Below are 19,136 nucleotides of genomic sequence, written 5' to 3' on the forward strand. Positions count from 1 at the left end.
GTTCAATTTTGCAAGAGTTTGTAAGGTAGATGCATATGGAGTTGCAGGGGAAAGACGAAATGAATATTGAATTATAGGGGAGAGGAGGAAGAGATGCCACATAGGATTTAATTTATTTTTCATTTTTTGAAAAAGTATACATGTGTTAATTTATTATTGGTGTAGCACCAAATGTCTTACTAAAAGCATTAGCTGATCCCTTCCGCCATTTTATGTGTTTGCTTTAGCTTTTTGTGAGATTCGGTAATTTTTTAACTAACGAAAAAAACCATGAAAGTTGGCCAATTTTAGTCCAATTTGTTATATTTTAATTAACAGATCAAGTTAGCTTCGACGCCTTACACTTAACAACTATGATACACTGTTGTAATTGAGGCACTAAAAAAACTCCCACAATTGGAAGAGTTGCACCTTAGCATCGAGGCTTTGCTTCAGTCCACAAAATTTTGAAACCATTGGCTTCGCTTGCCCAATATTGAAATCATTCACATACACCAACCGTTGGATTTCAAAACCCAAAAATAGATCAATCATGATTAGCACTATCGACTCTATGTATTATACGGATCCCAAAATTTTGCAACGAGCTGTAGTAATTGGTAAAACCATGCCTAATCTGTGCTATCTCCGACTTTCTGAATATTTCCGGATGGGGGATAAGGGACTGGAAGCGATTGCCGATGGCTGCCCTAACTTCGAATCACTTGATCTCGTGGGATACTGTGGTTTTGATAAAAAAAAGAGGGCGTTGTCGAACGATGTTATGATCAAATAAAAGATGTGAGGCTCTGTTTCATACAGCCTTCCAATATCAGGTATTTGTGTTGGGTTATGAATAAAATCTAATCGGCATTATGATTAATAATATTAGGATTGAGGATTTTAATGCTACTGGATACATTTCTAGTTTTTCCTATTCTACTTTTTTCTTAATAGTTTTGGCAGGTTGTCCCTAGGGGCAACTGTTGATGGTTTCATGGCCATATAATTTATCAATCATATTATAACAAGCTTTTACAAAAGTTAATTTGTAGACTCTAAATTAGGCAGAATTGAACCTCTAAACCGTAGATTGAAAAGTAGTCACCTTAATTCAATATTTTTCTCATCCTAGAACAATTGCATTTTAAAATATCCATACAACGCAATTGTGAACAAGTGGGAACGTTTTGGTCAAAACGGTATTTCTTTTGTGCGTATAATTATCTTTATCGGTGAAAATTAGAGCAAAAGAATACACTAAATTAAAGTGAAAATTAGATCATGATCTAGAGATCATACTTAGTTCTTAAATTAATACAATATCAAATAATGAAAAATGTCGTCAGAAATCAGAATAACACAGTTTGTGAATATTTTAAATATAAAAACATGAATGAATATATTGAAAAAATATAGCAAAAGAGAAGGAAAGACGATTATATTGTATCTTCCATATCATATCTCTTCCAAACCATATCTATAAGCTGATTGATCTGTATCAGTAGAGATGTAACTGTGATTATATTGAAAATTAACATTATAAAAACTCCTTCAATTCATTCCCAATCCTAGAAATCGAAGATTTGAGCATGGCCGCGCTTCCACCATCGCCGCCATGGACCGAACTGCCCGACGATTTGATGGAGAATATCCTGCAAAGGTTGGACACCGAAGACATTGTAATGGGTGCGCAGCTAGTGTGCAGTACATGGTGGAGACTCTGCAAAAACCCTGCCATGTGGCGCATGATCAATCTGATACAACGAAGTTACACGGCCAGGAACATCTGCCGTTGCGGGCCCCACAAACTTGGGAGCTTTTGCGATTGCTCAGCTGACAGATTTTGGAGCATTTGCCGCTTTGCAGTGGATCGCAGCGAGGGACAATTGGTCGAGCTAAAGCTTGCCTGTTTTGAAATGGATGGCTTCCTAAACTACCTTGCTCAGCGGTATATAATATATAATCATTCTTTTCCATGTGATGTGTTTGCTTTTACCTTTTGTGTGATTTTAATGTTATATTTTGTTCTCAATATTTTAATTTGTTGTTTTAACAGATCAAGTCACCTTCGACGCATTACACTCAAAAGCTATGATGTAACAAAGACTGATGTAACTGAGGCACTAAAAAAACTCCCACAATTGAAAGAGTTGCACCTTATCGCGGGGTTTCACTTCAGTCCAGAAGATTTTGAAACCATTGGCTTGGCTTGCCCAATATTGAAATCACTCACATGCACCAACCGTTGGATTTCAAACCCCGAATATAGATTAATCACGAATAGCTCTAGCAACTCTAAGTATTATTCACAACAAGTTGTAGCAATTGATAAAACCATGCCTAATCTGCGCCATCTCCGAGTCTCTACACGGCTGGTGGGAAAAAAGGGAATGTGAGTATGATAGTGCGTGTGATGGTAGTGCTTATAAACCTCCACTAGGACAATGTGATTGTGATTGTGATTTTGATTGGTGCTTATTTTAAAGATTTTGATCAATATGTTTTTGTAGTCATTTTCACTTTTATGTCATGTTGGTGAACTATGATTCTAGAATCATATTATTAATTTACCTTGGAAACGATTGTCAATGGCTTCCCACACCTCGAATCACTTGATCTCCTAGGATTTTGATTGTTACAGGCTACATTTCTAGTTCTCTATTTGGGACACTTTGACCCTGCACGACTTTTAAGATATCTAATAGAAAGTGAGTTGAAAAAATTGGTGGAACGTGAGTCCTATTTCTAAAGTATTAGTTTTATAATAAAATATGAGTAGGAATGAGTTAGTGGAATATGGAGTCCACTACCAAAAATGGTAAAAGTGAAAGTGTGTCAAATTATGTGGGACGGTCCAAAATGGAATGCTGGGTCAAATTATGTGGGACGGAGGGAGTATCTATCTATTTTTGTTGAATAGTTTGGGCAGGTTGTCCCTTGGGGCAAATGTTGATGTTTCATGGCCTTCAAATTCACCTAATTTATCAATCATATTATAACAAAGCTTGTACAAAAGTTAATTTATAGACTTTGAAAATCATCTTCAATATTGTGCTATACTTATAAGTTTAGATCAAAGTCATCATTCACAACGAATCACGTGCTGATATCTCATATCTATATGAAATGAAAGATCGGGGCCATTATTCATTGTATCTAAAGAGCAATTCAGGTTGTTTTGAGTGTTTTCCGGCAGAACTCCAGGGCCGTTGGTGGGGTCGGCTGACCTCGCACGGATCCACAGCTGGATGTGGTTATTTAGGGGTGCAAATGTTGGTTTGATCAAATCAGAGGCATTCAAAATTCACTAATTCCGTATTTGTTTTTGTTCTATACTTATACGGTAACTTTTACAAATAAAGTCAATCACTCTTGCGCTTTGCACTATCCTAACCTTACTGCTATTGATTTATTGTGTCTGTTTATTTTTTGATTTATTTAATCATATCATTTATGGTGCACAATCTCTTATTATTATATTTCAAATTCATATAATGATAATATGATGTAAAATAAGTTTTCAACAAATTAAGTAAATCATGCATCGCACGGGTGGATATTAGTTAAATTCAAAAGTTATAAGAAAAAATACATAGAAAAATAATAAATTAACTTAAAAAGAAACCTTATTTGATTTTCTAACTTCCAGATAAGAAAATATTAAATGATATCAAATATTGAGCTTTAGTAATTATTTTATTATAAAATAAATTTAACAAACATTTGGTAGCAATTAATGCAATTTTCCATCCAAATTGATGCGGCATATACCATTTAATGAAATTTGCCATCCACAGTTCCACACTGAAGTGGCATATATCATTTAATGAAATTTGCCAACCATACTTATGCGTCATATACCATTTAATGAAAAATTGCCTCTTAATAAAAAAAATTCTTCAATCATCATTTCTACATTCCATTATTGATTCAAACTTCCACTTTAATTCATGCAGTATTAAAATACATGAAATTTTAGATTAAAATACATTTTTCCCCGATCTAATATTTCATGACTCCGCATTATTCTCTCTCCTATGTCAAAATTCTAAATCGATTAAGAATTTAATTTACCTTACTTAAACAATTACACAAATTCTAAATCGATTTAGAATTTAATTTACCTTACTTAAAAAATTACAAAAATTACCTTAAATACATGAATAATTAAAATCCTATGTCAAAATTCTAAATCGATTAAGAATTTAATTTACCTTACTTAAACAATTACACAAATTACCTTAAATACATGAATAATTAAAATCATCAATATGAAAAATGTATTATTATTATTATGCATGCCATATTTACATTACAAAAATTATCTAATTGGAGTCGGTTACCCAAAATGCGCAGATACACGAACAACAACGAGGTGAATTTGATAGCATATTCTACGTGGAACCTTGTTAGAATAAGTGAGCTTCGACAAGTTCAGTTATACATTTGTACATTCAAATATAATATCTGAAATTAAGGAAATGTCATGCACCTTGTTGTTCTAAGTAACTCTTAGTTCAAATATACTTACTTTCTAAGTAATAATCAAATCTAATATAGATTTTATAACGTGTCCAACATTTTATCAACAAGAACATATGATATCTCATGTCTTTATAGTTTTTATAAGAATATTGGATTGTAACATATTGTATGCATCAACAAGTATATTAATTACTGAATAATCTTATATTGATACACACATATCAACATGTCTATTAGACAGTGGATAATCATGTAATTTAACATGTGTACTAAGTAATGGACAACGACAGTTAGACGCAAGACAAAAGGAATTACACCAACCATAAGTAGTGTGCCGAGACCTCAAGAGAATGATGGCAAAACATAACTAGACGCAACACGTAAAGATTTTTTTAACAATTATTGATTGTGAAATTGAGCATCGGAAGGAGCATTTGTCTTAACATAAACATGATACCAGAATGATCTAAGTTTTACTTGATCATACGACTATGTAAAAAGATTTTTTAATAGCTATTGATTGTAAACAGAGCATTGTAAATATTAGTTGTCCCGACGTAAAAATATCATAATGTCATAGATTGTACTCGATCATATGATTCAACACATGTATAATCATACCGACACGTGTATTAACTAATGGATAAAAAGACAGTTAAGCGCAAGGCGAGTTAGAAGACGCCAACCCCATGCAGTGCGACAACATGGGATCTCATGCTAATGACGACGACACTTGAATAGACGACACATGTACATCAAAATATGTACTATTAAAAATGGATAATCATATAATTCAATACATTAATTAACGAATACGTAAAAACAACTAAACAAAAGACAAAAGGGAAGACACCAACCACTATCAACACGACGACACGAGATCTCATGACAACAACTAACAACGACATTTCGTTGGATGCATGTACGTAAAGAATATTTGTGAGAGCTAATAATTGTGAAGTTTCGCGACGTAAAGCATGATATCATAATGTCTTCAGTCATACTCGATCACATGAGTGTGACATCTTTTCTACGACAGAGGGGAGGGATTATACTATAATTAGGTGATTTTATTTCGGTACAAGAATTTATAAAAATCTTAGCATTTTTTCCGATAAATTCACTATTGAATCAATGGAATTATGTAGTACTACCTACTAGTGCTTAATTAGAAAATGAATCTTGGAAGCAAGAGGGAAATTAAAAGAAATTGAAAAAAATTCAAAAAGTTTCCTTAAAAAATTCCCGTTTTCAAGTCCGCGCCAAAGCCCCAAATTCCTCTTCTATAAATTTGAGAATCCAACAACCAAATTCACACTATTATTCATCACTTTCTCTCTCTCTCTGTGTATTCACACCTGTCTTCATTAATCAACAAGCAACCCGATCGGAAATCATGTCTTCAAACCAAACGGCGCAGGTTAGCCAGCTCCCGTGCGACGGCGACGGCGTGTGCATGGTCTGCAAGCAGAAGCCGGCGGAGGCGGAGGTCCTGTCGTGCAAGACGTGCGTGACGCCGTGGCACGTGTCGTGCCTCACATCCTCCGCCCGACCACAAACCCTAGCCGACACGGCGGACTGGGAGTGCCCCGACTGCTCCGATCTCTCATCCTGCGCCGCGCCCGCCGTCTCTGGAGGCGGCCTGGTGGAGAAGATCCGCGCGATCGAAGCCGATGCGTCGCTGACGGACCTGGAGAAGGCGAGGCGGCGCCAGGAGCTGCTCGGAGGGGCGAAGGAGGGCGAGGAGACGGAGGCTGGGGGTGTTTTGGGGATTTTGGGGGATCAGTTCAACTGCTCCATTTGCATGCAGCTTCTAGATCGACCTGTTTCGGTACAATATTTTTCGATTTTTGATTTCTGTGGCTGATTTGTTTTTTTATGAAGGATCTGAGTTTTTTGATGGAGGAAAATGATTATTAACTTGAGTGGGGTCTGTTTTTGGTAGTTTCACTTGGACGGCGTCGTTTTTGCTTGTGATTGAACTGTTGTTGTGGTTTTTGATTTTTGATCTGCTAAAAATGATTATTGATCTGATTATTAATTTGAATGGGGTTTTTGGAATGATTTTTGATCTGCTGAAAATGATTATTGATCTGAATGAGTCTGTTTTTGGTAGTTTTGTTTGGACGGCGTCGTCTTGCTTGTGTGTGAATTGGTGTTTTAGCTTTTCTCTTTTTTGTATGCTTATATTTATTCAAATGATTTTTTGCTGCTAGCTGTGGTAAAAATTCAATGTTGTTTTCAATTTATTGCTTTGCATGAATGTTCTTACAATCTCTGAGTTTTATTCGAATGCCATTGATGAAGTATGGATTGGTTTCAAATGAACACATGCTGGTGTGTTTCTTTCATAGGATACAAAGAAAGGTTTCATCCATTTTTTCTAAAATCACCCAAAACTAGAATTTTGCAGATGAATGTGTGAAAATTCTAGTCTTGGGCGATTTTAGGAAAAAAAAAAAGGGTTCGATGAATGTGAACCTTTTTTTTTTTGTTTTTTATGATAGGGTAACACGTCAATGCTAATGACGTGTTAAACACGCCAATGCTTGTTGAATGTGTGACTGTGTGTAGATGTTTATGTTGCATATTCAATGCGGTTGGGTATGCTATAAATGGCTTCATTTGTGTTTATATAAAATGGAAGAACATTTAAAGATTAGATACAAATGCTTTCTTTGATGATTTCCTGTGTTTGATTTTAACTTATGTACTTTGGCTTTTGGAAATGGAATTGGAGTCTTCAATTCCAAATCCAATGTTTGTTACTGAAATATTAATGGATTTGGAATTAAATTACATATTTCAACTGCTCTCAATTCCACAATTTGAATTTCATATGTAGAAGTAGATAATGGGATATTCAAATAGTCATAAAATTGGACAAACTCTCTCACACACACACTGCACACATGGAGCGCATAAACTGCACACTGCACACATAGAGCACACTACATACACAGCACATTCTACACACACTGCACAAACACTTCATATCAATTACATCACTGAACAATGTATTTGGAATTGAATCCAACAAATTCATTTCTGCAGAATTTTAATTCCAATTCGTTGTACTGAATGGACCCTTAGTTAAATAATTTTGATGATAATAAAGCCTCTAAACTCATCCTTGTACTCTTGATTATGTTTTCAGACTCCCTGTGGTCACAACTTTTGTCTGAAATGCTTTCAAAAATGGACCGGGCAACAGCGCATGAAAACCTGTGCTATTTGTCGGAAGATGATTCCAGTCAAGATGGCTAAGGAGCCTCGAATAAACTCTGCCATTGTTATGGCAATCCGAACGGCCAAAGCTGCCGCGTCGAACTGCTCGGGGGGCCCTGCGAAGGTTTCCCATTTCATCCACAATCAAGATCGCCCTGACAAAGCATTTACCACTGAGCGTGCAAAAAAAACCGGAAAGGCTAACGCATGCAGTGGGAAGATATTTGTGACGATTCCCTCGGATTTTCTTGGTCCAATCACACCAGAGTACGACCCGACAAGGGGCTTAGGTGTAACAGTTGGAGAAACATGGGAAGACAGGATGGAGTGCAGGCAGTGGGGTGCTCACTTTCCCCATGTTGCAGGCATTGGGGGTCAAGCTAATCATGGGGCCCAGTCGGTTGCACTCTCGGGCGGTTACGAGGACGACGAGGATCATGGAGAATGGTTTCTCTACACGGGGAGGTATTAAATGCTGCTTCTATTTGGCATTATTACTTAAGATTAAGATGATATTATCTCGTTAGCGATGAAATCTGTCTGAGCTTAATGTGAAACTGGATGTGCGTAGTCTACGCCACTTACTTTATAAGGTTCTATTAATAACTTTCCGTAAATTCTCTATTTTATTGCTGGTTACAGTGGTGGACGCGATCTGACCGGGAATAAAAGGACAAACAAGAAACAGTCCTTTGACCAGAGCTTTAAAAGTTCCAATGAAGCTCTAAGAGTTAGTTGTCGCGAGGGCTATCCTGTCCGGGTTGTGAGGTAAGCTAAAATTAATGCTTAAATTTGTTGTTAGTAACTCTGTGCAAACTAGTGCTATTTCTATTGTTCTTTGTGCTGTTTTGTGCTTGAATTAGATAATGACACTTTCTTTTACTTGTTGAGTTTTCTTGAAATTAAGCTGTCTAACAAAAACTTCAATTCTTATCTATGTAGTTGTTTTGTCATATTTGATTTTATTGTTGCAGGTCCCACAAAGAAAAGCGATCTTCTTATGCACCGGAGACAGGTGTGCGTTATGACGGGATTTACAGGATAGAAAAGTGCTGGCGCAAGGCTGGGCAACAAGTAAATATTTGCCAAATAATAATCTCACCTGCGATTTTGATTTGTATCCTCTAATGACATTTCTTTTGAATTATTACAGGGATTTGTGGTCTGCCGTTATCTATTCGTGCGTTGTGACAATGATCCAGCACCATGGACCATGTGAGTTGTTGTATATTAAGTCTTGCATGGCCTTTCTACTTAGTCGTCTACTATCTGTATTTCATGATATATGCTTAAACTCTATGTGAAACTATGTACTTTTGGCTTGTAGTGACACCCAAGGAGATCGTCCAAGGACTTTACCTTCAATTCCCGAGCTGAACCGAGCAAATGACATTACCGAAAGGAAAAAGAGTCCTGCCTGGGATTTCGATGTAAGCAACTTAGACTAACTTGTGTTGCATTGGTGATTGTTTCTCGAGGTCATTCTTAGGATAAAATTACTTTGAGACTCATCTGTCTAAAATTTTCCGTATAGGAGCAGAAGGGCATCTGGACATGGACGAGACCTCAACCGCCCAGTCAAAAAAGGCTCGTTGATGGTGATAAAGTAAGGATCACCAAGAGGAAAAACCGAAGCGGGACTGGATCAGTTAAAGCAAAGCTTCTGAAAGGTAATTTTCCCTTTCCAATTCAAACACTGCTTTGATTATCAATTGCAAACATTCTCATGAAGCATCGTTTTTTTGCTTCAATTCTCAATTTGTTTTGTATTTTAATGCTTTTGATAACCGTAATGCAGAATTTGGCTGCCTCATCTGTCGGAAAGTGATGGTTCAGCCACTCACTACTCCCTGCGCGCATAACTTCTGCAAGGCGTGCTTAGAGGGCGCCTTTGCTGGCCAATCTCACATGAAAGAGCGAAAAACGGGAGGGAGGACGCTTCGTGCACAGAAAAATATCATGAAGTGCCCATCTTGCACCCAAGATATTTCTGACTTCCTTCAAAATCCTCAGGTAAATGCATTATATTTTGTTTTATTTCTGTTTGGATTTTCATCTTGCTGTATATTCTTGGATGTTAGATGTGACATGAAATGGTTGTGCTAACGATTCAGCTTGAATATGATAATGTGCACAGGTCAACAGAGAGTTGATGAACGTGATTGAAACGCTGCAGAAACAGTTGGAGGAGGAGAGCTCCAAGGCTAAGGAAGACGAGGATGCCCAAAGCTTGAATTTAAGCGAGAATGCTGAAGAAGTGCGAGATGATGCTGACAGCATAGATGAAGATGCTGTTGGTGTTTCTAAGCGAAGGAAGCTTAGCAACGATGGTGTCCAAGCCGGAGAACTAGAAGAGACAAAAGACGATGAGATAGCATGATGCGAACTCGCGTGGGAGGCCCGTGACAAGGTTTATGACCAGACGACTACAAGAAGGCCTCTCACGATGAGCGTCGTCACATTGAACGCCGAAGTCCCACCGTCTGGGTGACGCTTATGCGACAGACGACCCAACTGGGTGACGCAGGAGCGGCTTGAAAGAGTCAGCATCCCACCCGGACGGGTGCCATATGACCGACTAGATCACCCGCCCGAGTGCTCGTCGAGTCAAGCGCTTCCACCCGGTCGGGTGGCTACTGGTCGAACAAATCAACCCGACTGGGTACCAAGTTGAAGGCAGTCGAGTTCCAGGGTATTCTACCAGGACAGGTGATCTAACGTTGCATGATTCCACCCGGCCTAGTGACTCACCGATATGCTAGATTTGTGGGCATTTTTCTTGCATTTTGCACCTTAGCTATAAATAGCACATTATTTCATTTTCTAGATGGATGGTTGAATTTTGCGATAGAATCTTGTGAGATTTGTTTCAACTCTGTGAGTTTTTTTATCCAATTTCTAGTTTCTAGGTTGTTGATCATCAATTGATTCAATCAAGTATAAAGGGCATGTGAATTCCTTTGAGTAGTGAAACCATTAGTTAAATCTAGCATGAAGATTACTTGGATTGTTTTTTTCTATCAATGGATTTAGATAATATCAAATTCACATTCTCCATTTCTTGTCTTCCATCAAATCCTTTAGGATCTAGTTTTTGAAGGCTAGATCCATATTATTCTTCTTGTTTATTTTGTGTTACAATTGATAGATCAATCGCAAAAACGTACTCCCCCTGTTCTAACTAAGTTAAGTCGTATGTCTTTGGAATGTCCCAAGTAAGTTGAGTCATTTTTTTTTAACAAAAAAAAGAAGCAAAATTGGGCGTTGTGCAGTGGATCGTAGTCACGGACAATTGCTCCACCTAAAGCTTTCCGGTTCTAGAGTGGATGACTTGCTAACCTATGCTGTTGACCGGTACAATTTTATCTGTGAGGGCAAACAATTCCCACATTGGAGAATGAACAAGAGTTGCAAGTGTATACATGAGCTATCCCAACTCCATTAGTATGAGGCCTTTTGGGGAATACCCCAAGAGCAAAACCGTGAGGGCTTTGCCCAAAGCGGACAATATCAGACTAATGTGGAGTTCGGGTGTGCGCCACCGAGACCCAACACTATTATTGAGCAATTGTTCTTTAATTTGTAAATGTTGTGTTTTGTAAAAAGTTGAGTGAAAACTAAATGGTTTGCTATAAATAATTAAATTTTGGTTGTATGATTGTCATTTTCATTGCTTTGGAGCATTTGATAGACCTACTAGTTTATATCTAAATATAGAGCCTCAGAAGAACAAATACTTTTAACTTTTATTTTTTTGTTTCAAAATGAATATTCATTGAGTAGCAATATCACTAGTTTAATGGGAACTTTTACAGGTAATTCATCTAATTTATTTTGATTTAAAAGTTTAAGTAGTTTTGTTGTTCTTCTGTGGCTATATTTTATTAAATTTATTCTTATTATTTGTGGCTTTTAACTTGTTGGATGCACATTTTCTCATTTTGCTATGTCTTTTGCTTCCTCTGTGCTCATTCTTTTTCTTGTTTATTCATTTACTACTCTAGTATTTTATTGTGGAGGTGGAGAAAAGCTTTATAAAAATCTCATCCCATGCTCTAATTCTTTTCACAAGTTTCCTCTTGTTGTTGGTGTTGATATTCTTTTCCCACAATGAACAGATCAAGTCAGCTACGAAGCCTTACACTTGAAGTGTATCGTATATCAGAAACTGTTTTGACTGTGGCGGTAAAAAAACTTACACAATTAGAAGAGTTGCATCTTAAGATGACGCCAAGTCTCAATCCGCAAGATTTTGAAAGCATTGGCATCTCTTGTCCCATGTTGAAATCATTTACGTATAGAAACATTTGGGATGTGTAGGGATCAGATTAGGGTCGGATTCACTAATTACCAAGACCTCTTTGTTCTTGTTAAGGGAGCTCAGTCAAACTCCAACCACGCGACTGATATAGGTACAATGTATAACAAAGAAACCCTCACTGCTATTACAATTACAGTAATAAGAACTATCTAGGGTTCTTGAGAAACCTTGACTTCTTGGAGTACCTACACACTCAAGAAACTTGTTAGATTTACAATACACGATCCTTTCGGACCAGAAACAAGTAAATCACACAAAGAGAAACAAGAAACCGAATAGATCACAATATATGGCTCAGAGCCCACCACATAGCCAAGATCTATTCTACTAGAAACCGAATCCAAGGGAGCAACGATGAACCAACTAGAGTCTACCCTCACGGCGTTGACACCATCACCGCACCACTCCTTTCCACCGGATTAAGCCTCTAGAACCACCCACGAACAAAAACCCTAGTTCTCACACTACAAGCAACCGAAGCAGTTGCCTTCCAATCAACTCAGAGATCAAGGATCCACACAAGAACAGTGAAACCTCTCTAGAAATCAACTGAAAAAGCCATCGGAAAGTAGAGAGAAGGAAGAGAGTCTCAGAGAGTAGAGAGAGAGAGTGTGTGTTGAATTAGAGAATAGAAACCGGCAAGCCTCTCACATAACAAACACAAACCTCCAAACCCTTAATCCAACGGCCAGCAGGCTTAATCCGGATAGAAGAGGCACGTGGCAGCAATCCAGCTGCTCTCAGCAAGAGATTGGGCTTCTGGGCTGAAACCACTAAATAACAACAGCCCAAACACAGAAATACAAGCCCAAAGAATAATAGGCCATATTAGTTCAACATACTCCACCTTGGACTCTTATTCTAGGAAACCAATCATGACTAAAGGTTCAGGCATTTTCATCATAGCCCACAAGGTTAAGTCCTGACACCAGAGAGCATTAATGCTCATTAGTCAAGGAAATAACCAAAGCATTTCCTAGTGATCTCAGAGAACCAAGGCTCACAGAGTCATCTAGGTCTTATCCCCGGGACATGCACATGCTAACCACAATCAAAATGCAAAATCCTAATGCAAGTGAGTAATTTGTCTACAGGTAAGCATTTAGTCCCCATATCAGCAGGATTTTTATCAGTGTGCACCTTTTGAAGAAAAACTTCACCTTTTTCAACTATATCTCTAATGTAATGAAATCTCACATCAATATGTTTTGTCCTATCATGGAAAACAGGGTTTTTACATAACTGGATAGCAGATTGAGAATCAGAAAACACAGTAGGAGATTTATTCACAAACTTAAGTTCAGAGAGCACTCCCTTTAGCCAAATAGCTTCTTTCATTGCCTCAGTAATGGAAATATATTCTGACTCAGTAGTAGACAAAGCCACAATATGCTGCAACTGTGATTTCCAACTAATACATGACCTGCAGACAGTAAACACATAGGAGGTAGTTGACTTCCTCTTATCTCTGTCATTAGCATAGTTGGAATCCACAAAACCAGTTAGTAAAACACCATCATCACATTTAGAGTAGCACAGCCCATAATTGGCAGTGTGCTTAAGATATCTCAGAAGCCACTTCAAAGCCTCCCAATGATCAGAACCAGGATTTGCCATATATCTACTAAGGCAAGACACAGCATAGGCAATATCAGGCCTAGTGCTAACCATTAAGTACATCACTGATCCAATGGCATTAGCATAAGGAACTTTTTTCATGGCATCAATATCAAATTGAGACTTAGGGCACAAATCTTTACTCAACATAAAATGAGTAAAGAAGCAGGCTTGGCATCAAACATGTTAAATTTCTTCAACACTTTATTCACATAAGGCTCCTGATGTAAAATAAGAGAATGATTCTTCCTATCTCTATCAATGCATATGCCAAGAATTTTCTGAGCATCCCCTAGATCTTTCATGTCAAAATTTTCACTCAATGAAGATTGCACAGCCTTAATAGTTTTCAAACAAGGACCCATAATGAGCATATCATCCACATATAACAACAGAAACACAGGAACAGAGTCAAGATCTTTAATATACAAGCATGCATCAAAAGTACTTCTCACAAAACCTAACTTATGCATACAATTGTTGAACTTGATGTTCCACTGTCTAGGAGATTGCTTCAACCCATACAAGGCCTTTTTTAATAAACACACATGGTTAGGGAACTTGGGATCAACAAAGCCTTCAGGCTGCTTCATGTAAATAGGTTTATCTAAGTCACCATGCAAGAAGGCAGTTTTAACATCCATCTGTTTTAATTCCCAGTTAAAGTGAGCACATAAGGCAAGCATTAATCTCACAGTAGTAAATTTAACAACAGGGGCAAAAATCTCTGTATAATCTACCCCCTCTTGTTGGGTAAAGCCTTTTGCCACTAGTCTAGCCTTGTACCTAAGGCCATCCACTTCATTTTTCAATTTGTAGAGCCACCTGCAATCAACCACAGATATGCCAGGAGGCAAAGGTACAAGAATCCAAGTGTGATTAATAAGCAGAGAATACATTTCCTCCTTCATGGCTTTATGCCATTGTTCCCAAAACTTAGATTTTATAGCTTGCTTAAAAGATTGGGGTTCATCCCCATCAGATTCATGAACATTGAAAGCCAGACTAACAAGAGCAACCAGGCCTATATGGCCATCATACCTTACAGGTTTATTCACATTAGTTCTCCTAGTTTTATCTCTAGCAAGAATATAATTTTGCAAATCAGGCACATCAATGGCATTCTGAATGCCAGCAGGGCTATTAATCACATTCTGCACAGGAGCAGGGGAAATGTTTCTGACAGGAGTAGCATGCACATTAACACCAGTATTATTGACATTTTGGGGAGGCATCTCATCAATCACATTTAGGTTTCCCTCATTGGGTGTATTATCAGGAGTGAAGACAGGGTAAGAGTTCCAGAAAGGTTGCTCCACCTCACTTGGAGTATCACTAGGATGCTCCGCACCAGTGAGAGATTCTGTGGACTCCACCTCCATAAGAGGCTCATTGTCCACAGAGGCTGGAGTTGGGTTATCAGGTAACTTCAAGCAAGGGAACTCAATTTCATTAAACACAACATCCCTGCTAATTACCACTTTAAATCCAGGTTGGTCTCTTAGCCAGATCCTATATCCTTTAACACCCTCAGGATACCCCAGAAAAACACCCTTTCTTGATCTAGGGTCAAGTTTATCAGTTTTTGTATGCACAAAAGCAGAACACCCAAACACTCTAAGATGAGAAATATCAAAAGTTTTTCCAGAGAAAACATATTCAGGGCATTTCCCAAATAGAGGAACAGAGGGAGACCTATTAATCAGATAAGTAGCAGTCAACAGACATTCACCCCAAAATTTTTTGGACAAACCAGATTTGGCAAGCATGCATCTCACTTTTTCAAGTAAAGTTCTGTTCATTCTTTCAGCAACCCCATTTTGCTGGGGAGTATAAGGCACAGTTTTATGTCTCTTAATCCCAAAAGCAGCACACAATTCATCAACATGTTTATTGCAGAATTCTAAACCATTATCTGTTCTGATAGCCTTAAGTTTCTTTCCAGTCTGAGTTTCAATAAAGGTCAAGAAACAATTTTAGTAAACACCTCATCCTTATGTCTCATAAGAAAACACCACACTTTCCTTGAAAAATCATCAATTATGGATAAGAAATACACAGCACCAGAATGAGTAGACACAGAAGCAGGTCCCCACACATCCATATGCACATATTCAAGGATATTCTTACTGACATTAGCAGGAACAGGGGTAGGGAAAGAAACTTTGTGCTGTTTTCCCAGCACACAGGTATCACAAAAAGGTAAATCACTATGCACCTCAGAATCAGATAAGATAGCATGCTTTTTTAGGAGATTAAGACCTTTTGCACTCATGTGGCCTAGCCTATTGTGCCAAAGCACAGTTTTATCAGTTTTTACAACATTAGCATAGGCTTTATCACAGGTTACAGGCACAGCATTGCAGACATATAACCCACATTTCTTTTTAGCTTTGAACAGACACATGGATCCTTTGCAAATTTTCATGCAGCCTCCCCCCCACTTTCCCCCCATGCCCTCATTTTCAAGAGCAGTACATGACATCAAGTTATAGCATAGATCAGGAACATATCTGACATCCTTCAAGTTGAGCACAAAACCATTATCTAACTTTAAACAAACAGTGCCAATGCCAACAATCTCACATTTTTTGTCATCAGCCATGGACACAAAAGTATTAGTCACAGGTCTTAGCTCAGAGAAAATCTCTTTAAAAGGACTAACATGATAAGTACATCCAGAATCACAGAGCCAGTCATTTGAAGTAAAAGGGCAGGCAGGAGAGGCATTAATAAATTGCAGATCATGAACCATGAAGACAGAATCATTTACATTGTCATAAGTGGCCACATTCACAAGAGTTTCAACCTGGGAATTATTGTTGGTAAACTTGCTCTTCTTAGGCTTAGTGCATTCTTTCTTATAGTGACCAACATCCCCACAGTTAAAACACTTTCTATAGGTCCTAGGGTCTTTACTTCTTGACCTAGACCTATACTTTTTCTTCCCATTATTACCAGAGCTAGTGCCACCACTAGATTCATTCCCCCCTCTAGATTTAGACCTACCTCTATCATTTAGGACCCTGTTATAGGCATTCTTATCAACAGCTCTTTCCCTAAGTTCAAGTTCCTTAGACTTTAGGGAGCTTACTATAAGGTCTAGAGGAGCAGAGTCTCTGCCATACTTAATGGCAGCCTTAACATCACTATAGGAGTCAGGAATGGCATTCATTAGGGCTATGCTGGTATAAGCATCTATTGTGGTGTCACCAGATCTCTTAATGTCTTGAACAAGCTTCTGAAATCTATCTACATTATCATCTATATCCTTAGCAAGGTCAAGCTTAAATTTAAACAATTTTTCAAGCAAATACATCCTTGAGGACATAGAAGTTTCAGTAAACAGAGTATCAAGCAATTTCCACATTTCAGAAGCAGATTCAACATGATCAACCTTTCTTATCACAGAATCAGACAAGTTTAGCACAATAGTGGCCCTAGCTAACTCATTCATTTCATCCTTTTTATCCTGATCAATATCCTCAGGTAAAGAGCCATCAACAACCTTAAACACTTTTTGTTGAATCAAAATACACTTCATTTTCTGTTTCTAAATAGCAAAATCTTTTTTACCATTATAAGGAACCAAACCAACAGGCTGAGACATTTTTGCAACAACTTTTGCAAGAACACAGGAGGCAAGGCAGAAACACACAATCTTACACACCTGAACACACAGAGACATACAATAGCAAACACAAGGACAGGAACAGAGCTTTCTCACACAACAGAAAAAGGACCTCAAATCCTTGACTGTCACGAGCAACACTGGCCAATGCTATCCCAGCTCGCAATCACTCACTTGTGGAGGGCGCAGGGGGTCACTTGGGCAGAATAAGTGCTTGGTGGTCAAGTAAAATGAGATCACAAGATCACAAAGCACAAGAACCAGCGGAAGCAACACAGAAAAAACAACAGAAAGCACAAAGAGACCTAAGTCTTTGCCAGAGACTGTCTACCAGAAGACAAGAGCCCAAGCCTATAGTGGCACTAAACAGAAAAGAAAAAGAAACAGGAGATCAAGCCAATTTACTAGAGCGAACCCTCACTCGAAGGAGGATTCCACTTGCCCACCTCCTTATGCGACTTGGCGTGCCGCCCTAATCCCCCCGTGGCTCTGATACCACTGTAGGGATCAGATTAGGGTCGGATTCACTAATTACCAAGACCTCTTTGTTCTTGTTAAGGGAGCTCAGTCAAACTCCAACCACGCGACTGATATAGGTACAATGTATAACAAAGAAACCCTCACTGCTATTACAATTACAGTAATAAGAACTATCTAGGGTTCTTGAGAAACCTTGACTTCTTGGAGTACCTACACACTCAAGAAACTTGTTAGATTTACAATACACGATCCTTTCGGACCAGAAACAAGTAAATCACACAAAGAGAAACAAGAAACCGAATAGATCACAATATATGGCTCAGAGCCCACCACATAGCCAAGATCTATTCTACTAGAAACCGAATCCAAGGGAGCAACGATGAACCAACTAGAGTCTACCCTCACGGCGTTGACACCATCACCGCACCACTCCTTTCCACCGGATTAAGCCTCTAGAACCACCCACGAACAAAAACCCTAGTTCTCACACTACAAGCAACCGAAGCAGTTGCCTTCCAATCAACTCAGAGATCAAGGATCCACACAAGAACAGTGAAACCTCTCTAGAAATCAACTGAAAAAGCCATCGGAAAATAGAGAGAAGGAAGAGAGTCTCAGAGAGTAGAGAGAGAGAGTGTGTGTTGAATTAGAGAATAGAAACCGGCAAGCCTCTCACATAACAAACACAAACCTCCAAACCCTTAATCCAACGGCCAGCAGGCTTAATCCGGATAGAAGAGGCACGTGGCAGCAATCCAGCTGCTCTCAGCAAGAGATTGGGCTTCTGGGCTGAAACCACTAAATAACAACAGCCCAAACACAGAAATACAAGCCCAAAGAATAATAGGCCATATTAGTTCAACAGGATGGTCTATTGGAATTTACAGAACATGCTGTAGCCATTGGAAAAAACATGCCTAACTTGCGTCGTCTCGGACTTTTTTCATTTTGTATTGGAAACCAGGGGCTGGAAGCGATTCTCGATGGCTGCCCCAACCTAGAATCACTTCATCTTCAGCGATGTGCCGGTCTTGATCTACAAGGGGGTCTAGGCAAAAGATGTTCTGACCAAATAAAAGATCTGATTCTCGATTCTGATCAGGTGGATTATGATTGGTATGACGACAATGAATCAACAGCTTCTGACTCTGATGATAGTGGTTATGAATATGATCCGGATTTTTATTTGGATTGAAGATTTTGGTAGTGGTTACTATTTGTTTTGAAAATGATAAGATTTTGATTCTTCATTTTTATGTTAGGTTGGTGAAGGATATATGATGCTACTTTGTTTTTTTCAAATGGTTTAGTTGGCACCATATTTGGAGTTTGTTTTTTCAGCAGCGTACATCTATCTCAACTCTCGTCTCTGTGAATATTCAAGGTGTTTGA

General features: G+C 38.4%; 2 protein-coding genes across 2 annotated transcripts; both read left to right on the top strand.

The window, feature by feature from the left end:
• Nucleotides 1-1,571: 1,571 nt before the first annotated feature.
• LOC125198459 (putative F-box/LRR-repeat protein 22) lies at nt 1,572-2,378 on the top strand. The gene is made up of 2 exons (XM_089056941.1): nt 1,572-1,930; nt 2,039-2,378. Exons 1-2 carry the CDS (start codon nt 1,572-1,574, stop codon nt 2,376-2,378), a joined length of 699 nt encoding a protein of 232 aa, XP_088913067.1.
• Nucleotides 2,379-5,863: 3,485 nt separating this feature from the next.
• On the top strand, nt 5,864-10,588 carry LOC148929580 (E3 ubiquitin-protein ligase ORTHRUS 2-like). Its single transcript, XM_089056942.1, has 9 exons — nt 5,864-6,298; nt 7,625-8,160; nt 8,338-8,463; nt 8,670-8,769; nt 8,849-8,910; nt 9,023-9,125; nt 9,230-9,365; nt 9,494-9,708; nt 9,833-10,588. Exons 1-9 carry the CDS (start codon nt 5,864-5,866, stop codon nt 10,073-10,075), a joined length of 1,956 nt encoding a protein of 651 aa, XP_088913068.1. The 3' UTR covers nt 10,076-10,588.
• Nucleotides 10,589-19,136: the final 8,548 nt, after the last annotated feature.

The sequence above is a fragment of the Salvia hispanica genome, chromosome 4 (assembly GCF_029641045.1).
Source record: "Salvia hispanica isolate PSC_SH4W2 chromosome 4, Shi_PSC_v1, whole genome shotgun sequence".
In the NCBI taxonomy this organism is placed as follows: domain Eukaryota; kingdom Viridiplantae; phylum Streptophyta; class Magnoliopsida; order Lamiales; family Lamiaceae; genus Salvia; species Salvia hispanica.